This window comes from Astyanax mexicanus, chromosome 15 (assembly GCF_023375975.1).
Source record: "Astyanax mexicanus isolate ESR-SI-001 chromosome 15, AstMex3_surface, whole genome shotgun sequence".
NCBI classification, from domain to species: Eukaryota; Metazoa; Chordata; class Actinopteri; order Characiformes; family Acestrorhamphidae; genus Astyanax; species Astyanax mexicanus.
Genome location: NC_064422.1, coordinates 42,527,243 through 42,545,847, shown reverse-complemented (window position 1 = coordinate 42,545,847; position 18,605 = coordinate 42,527,243). Strand labels below are relative to the sequence as shown.

General features: G+C 40.1%; 1 protein-coding gene across 1 annotated transcript; it reads left to right on the top strand.

Annotated features, from left to right (window-relative positions):
• The first annotated feature begins 795 nt into the window (after positions 1-795).
• Positions 796-18,192, top strand: ush1gb (Usher syndrome 1Gb (autosomal recessive)). Its single transcript, XM_022670302.2, has 4 exons — positions 796-1,025; positions 12,161-12,611; positions 13,347-13,907; positions 16,391-18,192. Exons 1-4 carry the CDS (start codon positions 862-864, stop codon positions 16,676-16,678), a joined length of 1,464 nt encoding a protein of 487 aa, XP_022526023.2. The 5' UTR covers positions 796-861; the 3' UTR covers positions 16,679-18,192.
• The last annotated feature ends 413 nt before the right edge of the window (positions 18,193-18,605 follow it).

Here is an 18,605-nt window from a genome sequence, read left to right as displayed (position 1 = left end):
CGGTTATGCAGCTTGCCATCAGCTACTGGAGCCCCGAGGGAGCACAATTGGTCTTGCTCTCTCTGGGTGGGTACAGTAGATGGTGCTCTTTCCCCTCATCACTCCTAGGGTGATGTGCATCAGCACAAGGCTGCGTCTGTGAGCTGATGTATCAGAACCGTGTCGCTGCATCAGCAGCAGCTCAAAAAAAGAAGTCTGACTTAACATAACCTTTTCCAGACTGATAGATGATCAATGACTTTGTTTTCTCATCTGTTATTAAGTTTCTTTAGATCGGGGTATAATGTTTTGCTTTTTGAGATCTTTTATCTGCTTCATGTTGTCAGACAGGTTCTATTAAAGTGATTTCTTGATTTCAACAGGTCTGGCAGTAATCAGGCCTGGTTGTGAAAAAAAGTGTGATTAATCATAGGTAATGTATGGGGCAAACACTTTTTTTTTTTTACAAAGGAGTAGATTGTTTTGGATAGTTTTCTTCCCTTAATAAATGAAATCATCATCTAAAAAGCGCTTATATTTACTTTATATTAATTTAGGTTATCTCTGTCTGAAAAATTTAAGTATGTAAGTATGACAAAAATGCAAAAACCAAAAAATTCTGTAGGGGGGCAAATATTTTTTCACGTCACTGTGTGTATATATATATATATATATATACTATAGCCCCTGGCTAAGAGGTATATATCAAAGCTGCTGATGGAGCCCTTCTAGCCAATCCGGTTGCAGGTGGGCGGGGCCTGTGTGAATAGCGTGGGTAATGTGAGTGGGTGTAGTGTTACTCCAGCTCGGAAGCTGCAGTATGAGGGGGTGTTAGACCCGGTTCTGTAGCGGGGGATGGACCGGCTGTAGGCTCGGTTCGGGATGGATGATACCTATCACCGGGCCGCGCGAGACGGCCGGCTGGACCTGCTGAGACAGGCCACGCGCCGGGACCTCAACAGCCCGGATGAGGACGGGATGACCCCCACACTGTGGGCGGCCCACCACGGCCACCTGGACTCCCTCAGGCTGGTGCTGGGGAGGGGGTGAGTACGCTCTACATCCGCTCTACATACGCTCTACACCTGTGCTGCTTATTAACCACTTATTACACAGGTGTTTAATCATTGGATGACATAATAGCATAACAGTTATAGTTAAATGGGAAGGGATGCTCACTTTTGACTGGTCCTGTACGTGTAAATAAAATGAAAAAGACTGAAAATAAAAAGTTTAGGAATAATGTAATCAGTATTTATCTAAATATTCTCAGATTATGTTCACAAGATATGCTTATTGCCATGGTAACCAGGTGAACCACACTTGATCTAAAATTGTACTCCCTCCCAAAAAGATACAAATTGCACATATGTTGTTTCATAAAACAATACGAAGCAGATATTGTAAATGCATTAAAAAATAGTAAAAACATTTTTAGTTTGCACAAAATAAATAAATAGTAGAGCATATAATAATAAGGCTATTATTAGCTTACCTTTAAAAGTTCTGTTTGCCTTTATTATATTATAATTTGGGATTATAATAGATTATCTCTCCAAATTAAATTATTTCATATGCTGTCATTAACGTAACATTCATAAACATTCCTATGCAATGGTTTGTGCACCTGTGGATGGGCAAACTTTAATTTACACACAACTGTACAGACATAAATGTGTAATATAACTTTAATGTAGAAGGTGGATTTACAAAGCTTATGCACATATGATTTTATGTTTTTTTTTTTGCAGCAAATAAAAAGACTAGACTAGACTGGAATGGAGAGAAATAGTGATATTTAGGTTTGTTTCATATAGTAGAGTTATTAAATTATTATTATTTATTAAGTAATAAGGCAAACATGTCATGTAAAGTGACAGTCTGTAAGTTTTGGGTGAGAATGTGTAAAAAAGTACTTACTTTAGATGGATGGATGGATGGATGGATGGATAATTTATGGTTTCTTTGGCTGTATATAAGTATGTAATGTATATAAAATGACCAATATGTTATATAACAGTGTTATAAGGTTTGTTACTGGTACACAAATATGCATTGTGCTAATTTTAGTGAGGACTCTGTTGCATTCTCCTTTATCTCGCCAGCACTCTGAATTATTTTGAAGTTATGATATGTGAATACTCATATGAAGACTAATTTTGCAGCTATGATATCCCCATGTTCATAGTAGCTCTTATATCAGCACCATTAGCAGCACCATGGCGGCTCAGATAACCAGCAAAAGCAGATATACCCAAAAAAGAACCTCTTGCCTCAGATACATTAATACTTAAATGAATAAATCTTAAGGACTGATGCTTTAAACAAGTGAGAAGAAGTACTTTTTTATGGTTTTTACAGCTATAACATATAACATAAGAACACTTAAGCCATAAAATTGGTTTGGTATGAGGCATTAATATTATTAATGACCATAAATCAATGCATTTATCGTGTAATATTTAGTTTTAGTTAGTTTTTTTGTAAATATAAATGTTGTCCTGATCCTGATTAACTGAGACGCCCGGTTCTGATTTTATGGGCTGTTTATGGGTCTCTGCTCTGAACGGGTAGCAGCTGGCGTTGGCTGGTAAATGCAGTTTAATTGCCTGACCTAATGAAGTAAAAGGTCAGTGGTGGGAGAGGGACGTATATATTGTAGCACTGGGCTGTGGGACCTTTAGAGAAGGAGGACAGCTAGCTAATATTTATGACTGTGGTTCTGACCCACGAAACGGTCAGCTTTATTTGATTTACAGCTGTAATACTGTGCAAAATGCCACTGGCAGAAAGGTCAGTTTATATAATCAATAACTCCATCCAGAGGATGCAATTGAATACAATTTACTTTTAGGAGGGACACAGTAATAATAATGTAATAATGTCTTTTTACTGAGTTTAAATGAGAGTTTAATTAAGGAAATAAGCGTTAGTCTAGCTCCATATTCCACACTCAAGAACCTGGAAAGAGGAAACATGCACTCAGCTCTGCTTTCATTTCCTGAATTAAGCAAGACAATCTCAAAGTCAAAGTCAAGTCAAAGTGGTTTTTATTGTCATTTCAGCTATATACAGAGTACACAGTGAAACGAAACAACGTTCCTCCAGGGACCATGGTGCACATAAACACAGTGTAGACAGAACAATAGTGCAACAGTACAAAAAGTGCAGACAGACAATACAACACAATACAGACAAAGAATAATAAATAACAAACTGCTAATCTGCTAATAACAAAATCTGCTAATACAGGACACTTTTAGTAGAGTATAAATAAGTTAGAAGTAAATAATGAATTCTTATAATGTTACTTTAAAGGAAACATATTATAATTTACCTTTAAAGTTACATCTTTACACAAAGTCACTCTCACATAAAGATAAAGAGATCACAACAGCTATTATATTCTTCCCGGTTTTAGTCCGTTTCAGAATGAGCTGTTATGCAAATAAGCCTTTGCGGGCCACACCCCATGTTTACGATGAGTGTTCACCACATGTTAGTGTTCGCTTGTGCTAAATGGCAAAACACCAATGAGCTAGTTCATGCTTAACTGCAGTAGAAGCACAAAACTCTTTATTATTTACAAATATTTACATTTCCCTCATCTGGGTACAGATCCCTCCCTCAGAAGAAGTCTGCTGGCTAATCCTGCTGTGTGCTGTCTGAGGTTCTCAACCAGCAGATCAAAATGGCCAATGTTTTTTTTTTACTGATCTAGTGGGTGGGGCTATAGTGGGGGTTGACAGATGAGGCGTGGAGCCAGAGTGGTTCTATGCAGGTTTCCTTAATGTGACATTACAATAAGGAAACCTGCATCCAAACGGCTCATAGAAGAATATGATTCCTGACTCCAAACTCTTTCAGCTATGGATTTTTCCGGTGCTTGGCGTGTTTATAGGGCCAGTTGAGACCCACGTGGTGGTCTGTGATGGTTTTGTATCTTGTGGGTTCTGAGTATTGAAGAACAGGGTGAAAATAAGGTGAATACTAAAGTATACAGAGAAACAGATACAGGACTACCTGGTTTACCAGTGCAGATGATTCATTGCCATTAAGAGGTTTTAACAGAACTCCGCTGATAGACTCTGCTCATTAAATCTTAACTGTGATTAGTCAGCAGCAGCAGTATGAGCAGTGTGTGAGCTCACTGCGTGACCTTTAGCTTTCATTAGTAACCCTCTACTGATAAGTACCGACACTTCATTACTTAATGACCTCTATTGTTCACTCAGCTCTGGAGCCAGAGTCTGTCTGACTACCCTCTCAGTATCGTTACTGTACTATGATACATGTTTACCACCTACGCTTCTTTAATCGTATTTATAAAAGCATTATTTATTATTTTTTAGAAAATCACCAGTTCAAATCCTGTTCATGTAGCTTGCCATCAGCAGCTGGAGCCCCGAGAGAGCACAGTTGGCTTTGCTCTCTCTGGGTGGGTACAGTAGATGGTGCTCTTTCCCCTCATCACTCCTAGGGTGATGTGGATCAGCACAAGGCTGCGTCTGTGAGCTGATGTATCAGAACCAGAAGAGTCGCTGTGCTTTCCTCCGAGCGTTAGCGCTGTGATGCTACTCGGCAATGCTGCATCAGCAGCAGTTCAAAAAGAGGCGGAGGAGGAGGCGTGTGTTAGTCTTCACCCTCCTGGTGTTGCGGCATCACTAGTGATAGGGAGAGTCCTAATGAGTGGGTTGGGTAATTGGCAGACACTCCTCTGAAGTACAGAGTTATACGGGAGTTTCAGTTTAAGAGTTTCGAGCGTGAATAAGCAAGTGAAATGCTGATTGGTTTATTTCACGTTATGCCCAAATTTAAACACACCCATCCAAGATGGCGGCGCGTGCACACGCTGCGGCTTCTCTCCCCCCGAGGAAACAGCGTTTTCGTGTTTTTTGTTTCGTAAGTCGCAGTGTTTTTGTACGTCTTTGTCGTGCGTTCACGTCCTGAAACGCACCTACAGCCGTGAGTTTCTGCTTGGAGTCGGCAGAAACTCACTTTTGGAGTTAAACCGCGGACTCCGAGAAGAAAGGAAGCGCCACAGGCGGCAGGCGAGAAGGCAGAAACGGGGTAAGCGCGGGGGTATCCGAGCGAGGCTAGCAGCTAGCCCACACAAGCCAGCTATCCCCACCGTACTTTTGGCCAATGTACGCTCTCTGGACAATAAACTGGATTACATCCGCTTACTTCAGTCAACTCAGAAGACCGTGAGAGACTGTTGTGTTTATGTTTTCACCGAAACCTGGCTCAACAACAGCGTCCCGGACCACGCCGTTCAGCTGGAGCAGCTAACATGCTATCGGGTGGACCGCGCGCTAGCTGACGGAGGTAAGAGCCGCGGCGGCGGGCTCTGTGTTTACATCAGCGATGCTTGGTGTCGGAACGTTGTTGTGGTCTGTAAACACTGCTCACCGGTAGTGGAACTGATGATTATCAAATGCCGTCCGTTCTATCTACCGAGAGATTTCTCCGCCGTGCTGATCGCTGCTGTTTACATCCCTCCGACCTCCAACAACAGCGTGAGGAGTGAAGCACTGAATGAACTGTACCAGTACATCAGTGAACAGCAGACAGCGCACCCAGATGCTTTTCTCATTCTGGCTGGAGATTTCAACCATGCAGACCCAAAGAGTGTGTTTTCTGGATTTTTTAAACACATAGACTTTCCAACCAGGGGAAACAACATATTGGACCAGGTCTTTACTACAAAAAGAGGGGCTTACAGAGCCTCCCCCCTCCCCCACCTCGGAGCGTCTGACCACCTCACCATTATGCTAATGCCAGCTTACAGACCACTGGTTAAAGTCACCAAACCAGTTCTTAAGCAGGTACGAGTATGGCCAGAGGGTTCCTCAGAGGCACTTTAGGACTGTTTCAGCACAACAGACTGGAATATGTTCAGAGAGGCTGCCACCCACAACAACTCCACAGACATTCAGGAGTACACAGAAACTGTCTCTGCCTACATCACCAAGTGCACTGATGATGTAACCGACCTCAAGACCGTCACTGTTCGAGCGAATCAGAAACCATGGCTGACAGGAGAGGTCCACAAGCTCCTGAAGGCTAGAAATGCAGCCTTCAGAACAGGTGACCAGGCAGGCCTGAGGTCAGCCAGGGCCAACCTGTCCCGCGGGATCAGGAAAGCTAAGAGGCTGTACTCAAAGAAGATTTCCCAACACTTCAGTGACAGCAGAGACACACAGAACCTGTGGCAGGGTATCCAGTCTATCACAGGCTATAAACCACATCCACAGACCTGCGACAGCGACACATCTCTGCTGAACGACCTGAATGGGTTCTTCGCAAGGTTCGAGACACTCAACAACACACCCGCCCAGAAATCCATCCTTCCTCCTGGTGACCAGGTGCTGACGCTGTCCCCAGACAGTGTGAGGAGAGCATTCAGCAGGATCAATGCTCGGAAAGCTCCTGGGCCTGACAACATTCCTGGCCGTGTGCTGAGAGACTGTGCCTGGGAACTCGCAGAGGTTTATACTGACATTTATAACACCTCTCTGAGTCAGGCGGTGGTTCCCACATGCTTCAAAGCCACCACCATCATCCCTGTCCCAAAGAAGGCATCGCCATCCTGTTTCAATGACTATCGTCCAGTTGCACTCACCCCCATCCTCATGAAGTGCTTCGAACGACTAGTCATGCATCACATCAAGTCTTTGCTCCCCCCCTCCCTGGACCCCTACCAGTTTGCTTATCGGTCAAATCGCTCGACCGATGATGCCATCTCCACTGTTCTCCACTCAGCCCTCACACACCTAGACAAGAAGAACACCTACGTCAGAATGCTGTTTGTTGACTTCAGCTCAGCATTCAACACAATCGTCCCCCAACAGCTCATACACAAACTGGACAGTCTGGGGCTGAGCACTTCACTGTGCAACTGGCTGTTAGACTTCCTGACTGGAAGACCAACTTGCAGTGCGGGTTGGCAGCAGCACATCCAGCATCACCACACTGAACACAGGGGCTCCCCAAGGATGTGTGCTGAGCCCCCTTCTGTTCACTCTGCTGACCCACGATTGCACACCAGCACACACCTCCAACCTCTTCGTCAAGTTTGCGGATGACACGACGGTGGTGGGTCTCATCAGCAACAACGATGAGTCACACTACAGGATCGAGGTGAGCCGCCTGGCCTCCTGGTGCAAACACAACAATCTCTCTCTGAACACAGAGAAGACCAAGGAGATTGTTGTGGACTTCAGGAGAACTCACACACTGCACAGCCCTCTGTTCATCAACGGAACTGCTGTGGAAGTTCCTGGGTGTGCACGTCACAGAGGACCTCTCCTGGAGCACCAACTCAGCGTCACTGGCCAGGAAGGCAAATCAGCGTCTCTACTTTCTCCGCAAGCTGAGAAGAGCTGGAGCCCCCACCCCCATCATGACCACCTTCTACAGAGGGGCCATCGAGAGCATACTGACCAGCTGTTTCACCGTGTGGTACGGGGCCTGCACAGCATCCTGCCGCAGGACCCTCCAGCGAATCGTGAGAGCAGCTGAGAAGGTTGTTGGCACCTCTTTCCCCTCCCTTCAGGACTTGTACAGCTCCCGCCTCACACGGAAAGCCCTCCGTCTGGCAGGAGATCCCTCTCACCCACTACACAGCTTCTTCATCCTGCTGCCATCAGGGAGGAGACTGCGGAGTCTCGGGGCGAGGACCAGCAGACTGCGAGACAGCCCCATCCATCAGGCTGTGAGGATGCTGAACTCTCTTCCTGCTCTACCCCCCATCCCAATCCTGCCCCCAGCACACACTCACTCAGCATCCTGACCCCCCCAATAATAAAGTACTGAGACTCTGCACTACAATGCACAAAGTACTGGTCCCTTCCAAACGGACTTGCACTACACAACACCTGCACTACTGATATACTTGCACTGTCAATACGCACTTTAATTCCACTTAATTAAACTGTGAGCTTTAAGGACTTACGCACCCATTCACTTTACCAGCCTTAAGCTATATACCATATACCGTATTTGCACTACTGTTATTTACTATTTTACTGTCATTCCATCTCAATCACCATCAATATTGCACTATTGTCTTACGTATGTTTATTGTGTCTTGCTGTATTGAACATATAGTGTCTCCCACTCTTTTATATTATAATTATATATCTATTTTACTTATTTACTTATATTTATATATCTATTCCTCCCCCACACCACTGCACCTTGTTTCTGTCTCATGTATGTCTATTTGTGTCAATGCTGTATTGTACACATAGTGTCTCTCATTCTCCTTTATTATATCTATTATCTGTACTTGCTGTAAAATTGGGAAGGAGAGTAACGTAATTTCAATTCTCTGTATGTCCTGTACATAAGCAGTATTGACAATAAAACTACTTGACTTGACTTGATAATTATTTAGGAGAATTAGTACATGCCTTTTGCTTGTTTTCAGATGCGCAAGGTGTACTTTTCCCGTCGTTACGATAGCAAAGACACACTGACACAACCTAAATTAAGCTGCATGGTGCACTACAGTCTACATTGATGAGGTCACTCTGCTGTCTGAAAGTTAATGGGAACATCTATGTATTTACAGTATGTATAACCAATCAAATTAAACCTGGGGATATTTGATTTCATTGACAGTTTAATGACCATAGATGTATTACAACTGACAGCTGAGGACACAGCTGTAAATATTAATAAAAAATAAGGTCAAAGGGCATGATGAATAAGCATTTGTAAATAAATATTTGTTCTTTTATATAAATTTTATTAAAGTTTGTTTACAAGTCAATTTACAAGAAAACAGTACATACAGAAAATTTCAGTCATGTTTCATCATTACATCCTTGTTACATACATCAATAAAAATGAGAAATAAAATACAGGTTACAATTTCATACAAAATTCAAAATATTTTAAAATAAAACAAATGTATTTCCAACATCATTTAAGTATTTTTCAGAATCTTTCCTTCTTTTTTTAATATCAGCAAGAGCTTGTTTTAAAACACAGAGACCTGGAATTACACAATTATCCATAGCAATCTTACATCGAGTTTTCCACATTTTATTTTTAACAATACATACCCATAACCATACGAAATCTATTTGGGATCTCGAGAGGTTTTCTTTACTAATTCCGTATTTTATGGTTTTTAAGTCAAAGGTTATTTTAAATTTAAAGATTTTTTCAGGAAAATCCCAGATTAATTTTGCTCTATGACATTCAAGAATTAAGTGATCTATTGTTTCTTCTGCATGGCAATCTGGTATAGGACAGGTCGGGCTGTCCACGTTGTAATTCCATTTGAACAATCTTTTAACAGGTAATCTTTCATTTGCTATTAACCAGGCAGTATCTTTTATATTTTCTGTTAGATTAAAGCTCATAAGATTTTTTACAGTTTTTTCAGTTTCTAAATTATTTAGTCCATTATAATTAGCCATTTCGCCATAATCGGCTTCTTGTATTGTTTTATATATATTCTTATTTGTTTCAGTAATCCAGTTTATTTTAAGATGTTTATATTTATTTATAAAGTCTAGATAAATTAATTTATAATAGGGGATGGAATTTCGTTTAAGGCCACGCTTTCTTACCCACTGATTTTTGTCACCTATCCATTTAGTTTCTCTTTCTATTGCGTTTGCAGTTATTTTACAGAAAGAGATGTTAAATTTAAGAACGATGTTTATTGCTCCTAACCCTCCTTTTTTCTTGTGTTTAAATAGTAAATCTCTTTTAGCTATTTCTCTGTAGCTTCCCCATATGAATGTGCACGTTTTCTTATTTATTCTTACAGCCCATTTTTGTGTGGGCGGAAAAACCGAAGCTAAAAAAAGGGTTTTTGGTAAAATAAAAGTATTTATAATATTTATTTTTGTTTTATATTTCAACATTATTTTAGAATATTTTTCGATTTCTTTATCAATTTCCTCCTCTTTCTTAAAATATTTGTTCTGTGCATAAAGATAAACTGCATAACAGGTGAACATGAGGAGGATGAGGTGGGGTGGTTATCATTGAACCATCATTCTAACATAAACAAATCAATTTTTTTGCAAAATACAATCAAATCCTCACAGCAGTGTTTCAAAATCTAGTAGAAAGTCTTCTCTGGACTGTAGAACAAAAGCAGGATAACATACAGTAGTTGAGTTGAGTAGGTTGCCTGATATTTTTGTCTATAAGGTGAAGTTAAAGTTGATATTACTTTATGTTGTAACTTAAAAGTGTTAAACTAACCAAAATACTCTGTGAAGAAGCATTTAGATGCTCTTATCTGGGGAGCTTTTAACTTGTTGTTTCTGAGGATGGTAACTCTGATTAACTTATCCTGTGCAGTCCTGATGAGTGCCAGTTTCATCATCATCTTTGATTGTCTTTTTTGCAGTTTTTTGCAATATTCACTATTCACTGTATACCTGTAACTCTACCTCTTCACTACTTTACTTTAACTGATGCTCTCAAACACTTTATTAAGAGACAAGAAATTCAAGTAATTAACTCTTGATGAGTTCAGCACAGCTGTTAACTGAAAGCCTGAATTCCAGGTGACTCTAACTCATAAAGCTGACTGAGAAAATCCAGCCAACAAAGCAGCTAAAATACAAAACATACTCTTTTTTGTTTAACAATTTTTGTTTACTAAATAATTGTTAATAATAATGTTTTTTTCTTAGTTTGGATGGCTTTAGTATTAATCCATAATGCAGAACATTTAAAAATTATGAAAAAACATTGACTGACTGTTTCTGTAAATATGAAAATATAATGAAAATGTAAATAGGTGCATGTCACATAATTTGCTAAGCAAACTTCTGGTGAGGTCTGACAGCCAAAATGATTCTTTTGAGTATTTATAGTTTATACAAATCACCCAGATACTGACGAACACAGAGCTTTATTTATAGAACTAGATGGAGGTGGTTTAAATAGTTGTGTTTTTTAAATGTTTTTAATGATTTCTAATGATAAATTAATTTGACAGTGTGTGTGTGTGTGTACACATGGGTATGCACATGCTTGCTGGATGTGTAATGTGATCTGAATGCGTGTGCAGGTGTATCGTGTTTGAATGTGTGAGGGTCAAGTTACCCTAACACCTCACCACACATTTGTACTTACACACTATACCACACACACACACACACACACATTCACAGGTGAATATTAAGAGGTTTACAACCTAAAATGCTATAAAGTGTGTATACAGCTCTGGAAAAAAAATAAGAGAGCACTTAAAAATAATGAGTTTCTTTGATTTTACCAAAAAAAACCTCTGGAATATAATCAAGAGGAAGATGGATGATCACAAACCATCAAACCAAACTGAACTGCTTGAATTTTTGCACCAGGAGTAAAGCAGCATAAAGTTATCCAAAAGCAGTGTGTAAGACTGGTGGAGGAGAACATGATGCCAAGATGCATGAAAGAAAACTGTGATTAAAAAACCAACCAGGGTTATTCCACCAAATATTGATTATTTCTGAACTCTTAAAACTTTATGAATATGAACTTGTTTTCTTTGCATTATTTGAGGTCTGAAAGCTCGGCATCTTTTTTGTTATTTCAGCCATTTCTCATTTTCTGCAAATAAATGCTCTAAATAACAGTATTTTTATTTGGAATTTGGGAGAAATGTTGTCTGTAGTTTATAGAATAAAACAACAATGTTTATTTTACTCAAATATAAACCTATAAATAGCAAAATCAGAGAAACTGATTCAGAAACTGAAGTGCTCTCTTAATTTTTTCCAGACCTGCATATATCTGCTGAATGTGAAAATGTCTCTGATGTATTGGGAAAATAGAATAAGGGCCTTATCTTAGTAATCTATAGGCAAGCAGTCAAATGTGCATCGTGCAGCTTGATTTAGGGCATATCAGTGTCTTTGCTATCGTAACAACGGGAAAAGTACACTTTGAGCGGCTCGAAACACACAAAAGGCATGTATTTATTCTCTTAATTAATCATTGGTGTGTTTTGGCTACAATGTGGACCAATCAGAGTGTCACTTGCTCATCATTCCATTTAAGAGTCAGGTGAGCTCTGACGTTGGCGGATTGCTATTTTATTGGTGCAGCTACCTGGACGACAGATGGATGGATGGATAGATAGATTTAATAGATTTTTTTTCTGTTCTCTCTCCTCTTCTTCTTTTTCTCTCTTTTATCTTTTGCTCTTTCCCAGTGGAGACCCTGATAGGTGTGATATCTGGGGGAACACTCCTCTCCACCTGGCTGCCGCCAACGGCCACCTGAACTGCCTGACCTACCTGGTGTCGTTCGGTGCCAACGTGTGGTGTCTGGACAACGACTACCACACGCCGCTGGACATGGCCGCCATGAGGAGTCACATGGACTGCGTTCGGTACCTGGACTCCATCGCGGCCAAGCAGATCACCCTCAACCCAAAACTGGTGAGTAAACTGAAGGACCGGGCCTTCCGGAACGCCGAGCGCCGCATTAAAGAGTGCAGCCGGCTGCAGCACAAACACCAGCAGCGCATGGAGAAGCAGTTCCTGAGGGAGGCGGCCGCGTCCGACCTGTCCGACAGCGTCAGTCTGTCCAGCTACAGCAGCACCATGAGCCGCAAGATACCACAGTTCAACACCATCAACTCCAGCATCACCTACTCACAGGTACTCTCAGTACTCGTCCAATTACACTCAGCCTCCTACACTGAAAAAAATGATGAGTAAAATTTACTTTAAAAAAGTTTTCTTTCTTTTTTGTTTAAAGTAAATTTAACTTCAGATAAATTTAAGTAACTTCAACTCGGTTTCAAGACTTAAATGTTACATAGAGTAAATAAGTGAACTGAACTTCAGTCAATCCTTTCTTTTAGTAAACTTTACTTCATTTCTGCATACAATATTACCTAATTACAATTACTTCATTTATACAATATTACTATATATAATTTATGATACATAATATACTATAATTTCTCAATGTATTATAATTTACAATTATATTAAAATTTCAGCAATTATAACATATCATGTATCATAAATTATTTGAGTAGTATTGTATAAATGAAGTAATTGTAATTAGGTAATATTGTATGCAGAAATTAAGTAAAGTTTACTAAAAGAAAGGATTGACTGAAGTTCAGTTCACTTATTTACTCTATGTAACATTTAAGTCTTGAAACCGAGTTGAAGTTACTTAAATTTATCCGAAATTAAATTTACTTAAAAAAAAGCAAATGCAGAAAGTTGCAAAACTTTTTATAAAGTAAATTTTACTCATAATTTTTTTCAGTGCAGGGTGTCATTTATTTAAATATTGTAGCTCACTATCATTGTAATCATTGTAAGTAATCACATTATTTATCTTAACCCATCTTCACTCTGACCCCCACCAATACCCAGGGGCTGCACTCCACAGCAAAAGGCAGGACGAAGATCCAGAAGCGCCTGGACAAGAAAAAGCAGAGCGACGGCACCTTCAAGATATCCGAGGACGGGCGGAAGAGCGTCCGGTCCCTGTCCGGCCTCCAGCTGGGGAACGATGTGATGTTCCTGAAGCAGGGGACGTACGCCGGCCCCGCCCAGCGGCCCCCGAACCGCCTCCACGTCCGCAACATGTTCTCCCCGAGCCCGTTACCTGATTACGAGAACGACGCGGACACAGTGTCTCGAGTGCTGAGCGACCCCGGGCTTTACGAGGCCGCGTACTCGGAGATCAGCGAGGATTCTGGGAGGGACTCTCTGTTCTCCCGGCCGGGGCTGGGAACGCTGGTGTTCCGGAGGAATTACGCCAGCGAGGGTCTGCTGGGGTTCGGCCGCGACGATTCCTACAGCGTAGCGGGAAGCGAGCCAGTGGGACGGGTGCCAAACGTCCATTTACGAGGCCGTCTACCCCCCAGATCACCCAGCCTGGACCAGGGGAGCACTGACAGCATAGCGAGTCTGCAGGAACGCAACCTGCAGGTACAGTATGCATCCCCAGCTTATAATAATCAATAATTATACAGTCATTTTATCTGTCAATAATCATACAAGATCATTATTTCCATTTTTATTTGTCTGTGAATGTAATTTTGTTGTTGCTGAAATACCTTTTAAATGTTGAAAACTACCAAAAGGTATTTAGTTTATTGTATTTTTGTTTAAAATCTTGGAATATTACTCTGTCACCTCTGTCCACATGCTTCTTTCACTTCATCTTATCCACAAATGCATGTGTACAGCATGTCCAAGTGGTGGTTTGCGAATCATATTTTTAATCGTTCGCTGCATTTTCATCAACAAAAGTAGGTTCTGGAACCAGGAATGTTCATTCACAGTGAGAACAGAAGCATACTAGCGTGAAACTTTAGCGTGAATCGTGGCCACTTTTGTATACCGCCCCTGTGCAACACCCTCTGTTGATGACGTACGATATGACATTTTGACGGTTCCACTAAAACTGGTGGAAACGTGGGCTGGTTCACTGAAAAGCACAACAGTTCTCATAAACCCAGATGGAACTGGTTCAAGAACCAGAGTTATTTTGTTGGAAAAGCACTGATAACGTGATTTGTATGAAGGACAGTGGTGTAAAAATGCAGGAGCGAAAAAAAAAACAGTTCTCGGATAATGCTGCTTTAATTATCCATTGTCAGAGGTGTCACGTAACAAAGAAATGAACAAATACTTCTTTATATTACTTAAGTAGAAATGTTGGTTATCTATACTTTACTGGAGTAATTAGTTTCCCATTTAGACACAATTATCTGAACTTTCTGCTCCTTACATTTTAAAAATAGTCTCGTTGTATGGAGCTAAATTAGTGCCAAAACTACGCAAATAAAGAAAACGTATTCTGTAAATATGATACTACTTGCAAACAAACACAACACGTTTTACAAATACAAAACTCGACTATCTAACACACACGGTGTGTTTTACAAACACAAAACCTGATGGTTGTAAATATATATGTAAACTTCAAATAAATACACAGCTGTTTTCTAATACATTGCTCTTTACAAACAAATATAACACGTTTTACAAATGCAAAAAGCAATAAACAACAAGTAGAACATGATTTTCAAACATTACCGTGTCATGATTCACGAACACGCACAGCCCATTTGTAAATCACGTGACTTTTGGCACACTTTTAGCAGTCGCAAACTCGTGTTGAGATTTTCTCACAAATACACCCCAACTCTACAAATGCATCGCCCCAGAACAGCAGGTGGCGCTGAGGGACACTTCACAAGCTGTGGCTGCACAGCAAAGCACGCCCCGCTTCCAGCGCTCCCCATTACACTGATTAATGTGTTTAACTCTACCATTTTATACCCGATTTATACACGTTTTGGTTTGTTACAAACAGCAGAGATGTAATTATGATATAGGATGGTGTTACACATGTTCTGTGTGTTATACTGTTCTGGAGCGATGCATTTGTAGAGTTGGGGTGTATTTGTGAGAAAATCTCAACACGAGTTTGCCACTGCTAAAAGTGTGCCAAAAGTCACGTGATTTACAAATGGGCTGTGCGTGTTCGTGAATCATGACACGGTAATGTTTGAAAATCATGTTCTACTTGTTGTTTATTGCTTTTTGCATTTGTAAAACGTGTTATATTTGTTTGTAAAGAGCAATGTATTAGAAAACAGCTGTGTATTTATTTGAAGTTTACATATATATTTACAACCATCAGGTTTTGTGTTTGTAAAACACACCGTGTGTGTTAGATAGTCGAGTTTTGTATTTGTAAAACGTGTTGTGTTTGTTTGCAAGTAGTATCATATTTACAGAATACGTTTTCTTTATTTGCGTAGTTTTGGCACTAATTTAGCTCCATATCGTTACTCCTATTTCATTTCAGCTTGTTTTCATTCCGGCTTCTCATCGTTCAATAAAACCCCTATCCAGATAAATCTCTCCATCCAGATAGAGTGAATCTGATTCTGATTGGATGTAGAGAAGTATAAACATATACCATTCCGACTCCCTATTGGTTTATACTGTGATCCATCACACCTGGCCACATCCCGCCCCCAGCTTAAACAGGGAACAGCCTAGTTCATCCCAAATTATATTATCAACATTAATAGTTTAATATTTTAACATTATAGTCATTATGACTTTTAGTAAAATGTGTTTTGGGGAGGGGGGTAGTGCACTATAGGACTCTGTGGGCGTGGCCTAAGCTTTTGTTCTTAATGGCTTTATTTTTTTTCCCATTTTACATTACTTTTACTTTTATACTTTAAGTAGTTTTGAAACCAGTACTTTTTTAAACACTTTTACTTAAAGATTAAAAAGCTTAAAATTCTTCAACTCCTACAGGAGTATTTTATTAAACCCTATTATCTATACTCTATTCTACCTACAGAGTAATGAATGAAGATACTTCTGTTGTTTGGTTTTGTATATAGTAACTACATAGAAAAATATGTGTGTGTGTTCTTCTGCAGGACCTGCCGTGGGAGGAGGGTGATCTGGGTGTAGAGGAGGAGGATGAAGAAGATCTGCAGGCCTCCTCAGCTCCTCTGGAGGTGTTCCTGGCCTCTCAGGGTCTCAGCGAGCTGCTCTCGGTGTTCCTGTGTGAGCAGATGGACCTGGACGCCCTGCTGATGTGCTCAGAACCCGACCTGACCAGCATCCACATCCCGCTGGGACCCCGCAAGAGGCTGCTGGAGGCCTGCAGCCGCCGCAACTACACCCTGCAGAGAGCCAGACCCATCTCCGACACCGAGCTGTGAGGGAGCGAGGGTCTGAAGCATCATATCATTATGACCACCTCCTTGTTTCTACACTCACTGTACACCTGCTCTAATCCTTAATCAGTGCTCATAGGATACTGATGGTGCACTATTCCACGAAGTCCAGCAACTACATTAAGGTGTTTAAAAACTCCAGCAGCACCGCTGTATCTGATCCACTGAGCTGAAAAAATTGACTGACCTCACAAAGATTATACAGTATACGCCAAAGATTTGAACACATCTTAAACAAACCAGACTATGTTTTATATTTTAAATTCTTCAAAGTAGCTTCTCTTGTTTAGATAATCAGTTTTACACATCTCTGCTGGATTTTCTCAGTCAGCTTTATGAAGTAGAGTCACCTGGAATTCAGGCTTTCAGTTAACAGCTGTGCTGAACTCATCAAGAGTTAATTACTTAAATGTCTTGCCTCCTAATGTTGTGAAGAGGTTGGTATACAGTGAATAGTGAATATTTGTAAAGTTCTAATCCAGATTATGGCAAGAACTACTCAACTAAGTAAAGAAAAAATACTTTAAGAAAGAATGAAGGGCAGTCAATCCGAAAAAAAGAATTTTAAGAACTTTGAAAGTATCCTTAAGTGCAGTCGCAAAAAACACCATCAAAAATGCTATAATGATAAAATTGGCTCTCATCAGGACCGCCCCAGGAAAGGAAGAGCAAAAGTGCCCTCTGTTACACAGGATAAGATCCTCATAGTTACCAGCCTCAGATAAGAGCACCTAAACGCTTCTTCACAGAGTATTTTGGTTTGTTTAACACGTTTAAGTTACTACATATTTCCTTATGTGTTCCTTCACTATGTAATGTGTCCAAACTTTTGACTGGTACTGTATATATAGTAAAATACAAAACAATGGCATATTTTATTCACAATAGAATGTAGAATACATAGTACATGTTGAAGGTGAGACATTTTACCATACCTGTTTATTTGGGTGAGTAAAGTGCTTTCTTCTTTTAATTTACAGAAAGCTTAAATTTCCAATATTTTCAACAACGCAGGTTAGCAGCAGCCCTAGCCGCAGTTAGCAACAATGCTAGCCGCAGATAGCAGCGCTTAGCGGTAGTATTTGCCGCTTGATAGCGTTAAACTGAGGAACCCTGAGTGTTCTGGTAAGCCTGGGTGCTATCAGCAGTGTTGGGCATGTTAATTTGAAAAAGTAATTAGTTATAGATACTGGTTACTTCTCCAAAAATGTAACTGAGTTACTAACAGAGTTACTCCACTATTAAAAGTAACTAGTTACCAGTAAAAGTAACTATTGCGTTACTTTTGTTATTCGCCCCGTAAAAAAAGGAAAAGAAATTATGTATTTACTATTATTATTAGAAAAATAACAAACAAAAATAAACCCAAAATGTTGACAAAAATATAATCTAACGAATTTCAAGAAATAGAAATGAAAAACTTCACATGACCATAGAAAATTATTAAGACTTGTAATACTGAAAAAAAACGAAAAAAAAAAAAAAAACAGGGAAAAACGCTAATCTAATGACTAAAAAATCTAATGACTGTAAAAATAATATAATAATATAACAGTTTAACAGCTGAATCAAACAGCTGCACCAAGGAGGAAAAGAGAAAACAGCAGAAACCGGAGCAGCTAAAGAGAGCTTAACGGCCTTAAAACGGAACTTGGCCTGTCCACGTCTGAAAAGAATACAACAATTCTCTCATTAACCTCTACAAAAATTCTACAAATGTCTAATAATTAAAAAAATAAAAGAGAGTAATATTCCTAGCTGGAGTAAAGCCTTGGAACAGTGAAATGGTGATGATAGGAAGAGATAAAGCAACAGAGATGCGCAACAGAAACCGAATGAAGGCCTAGAGTTACAGTCAGAGTAATTAGTTAGATTACTCCTTACTGAAAAAGTAACGCCGTTACTCCTATCA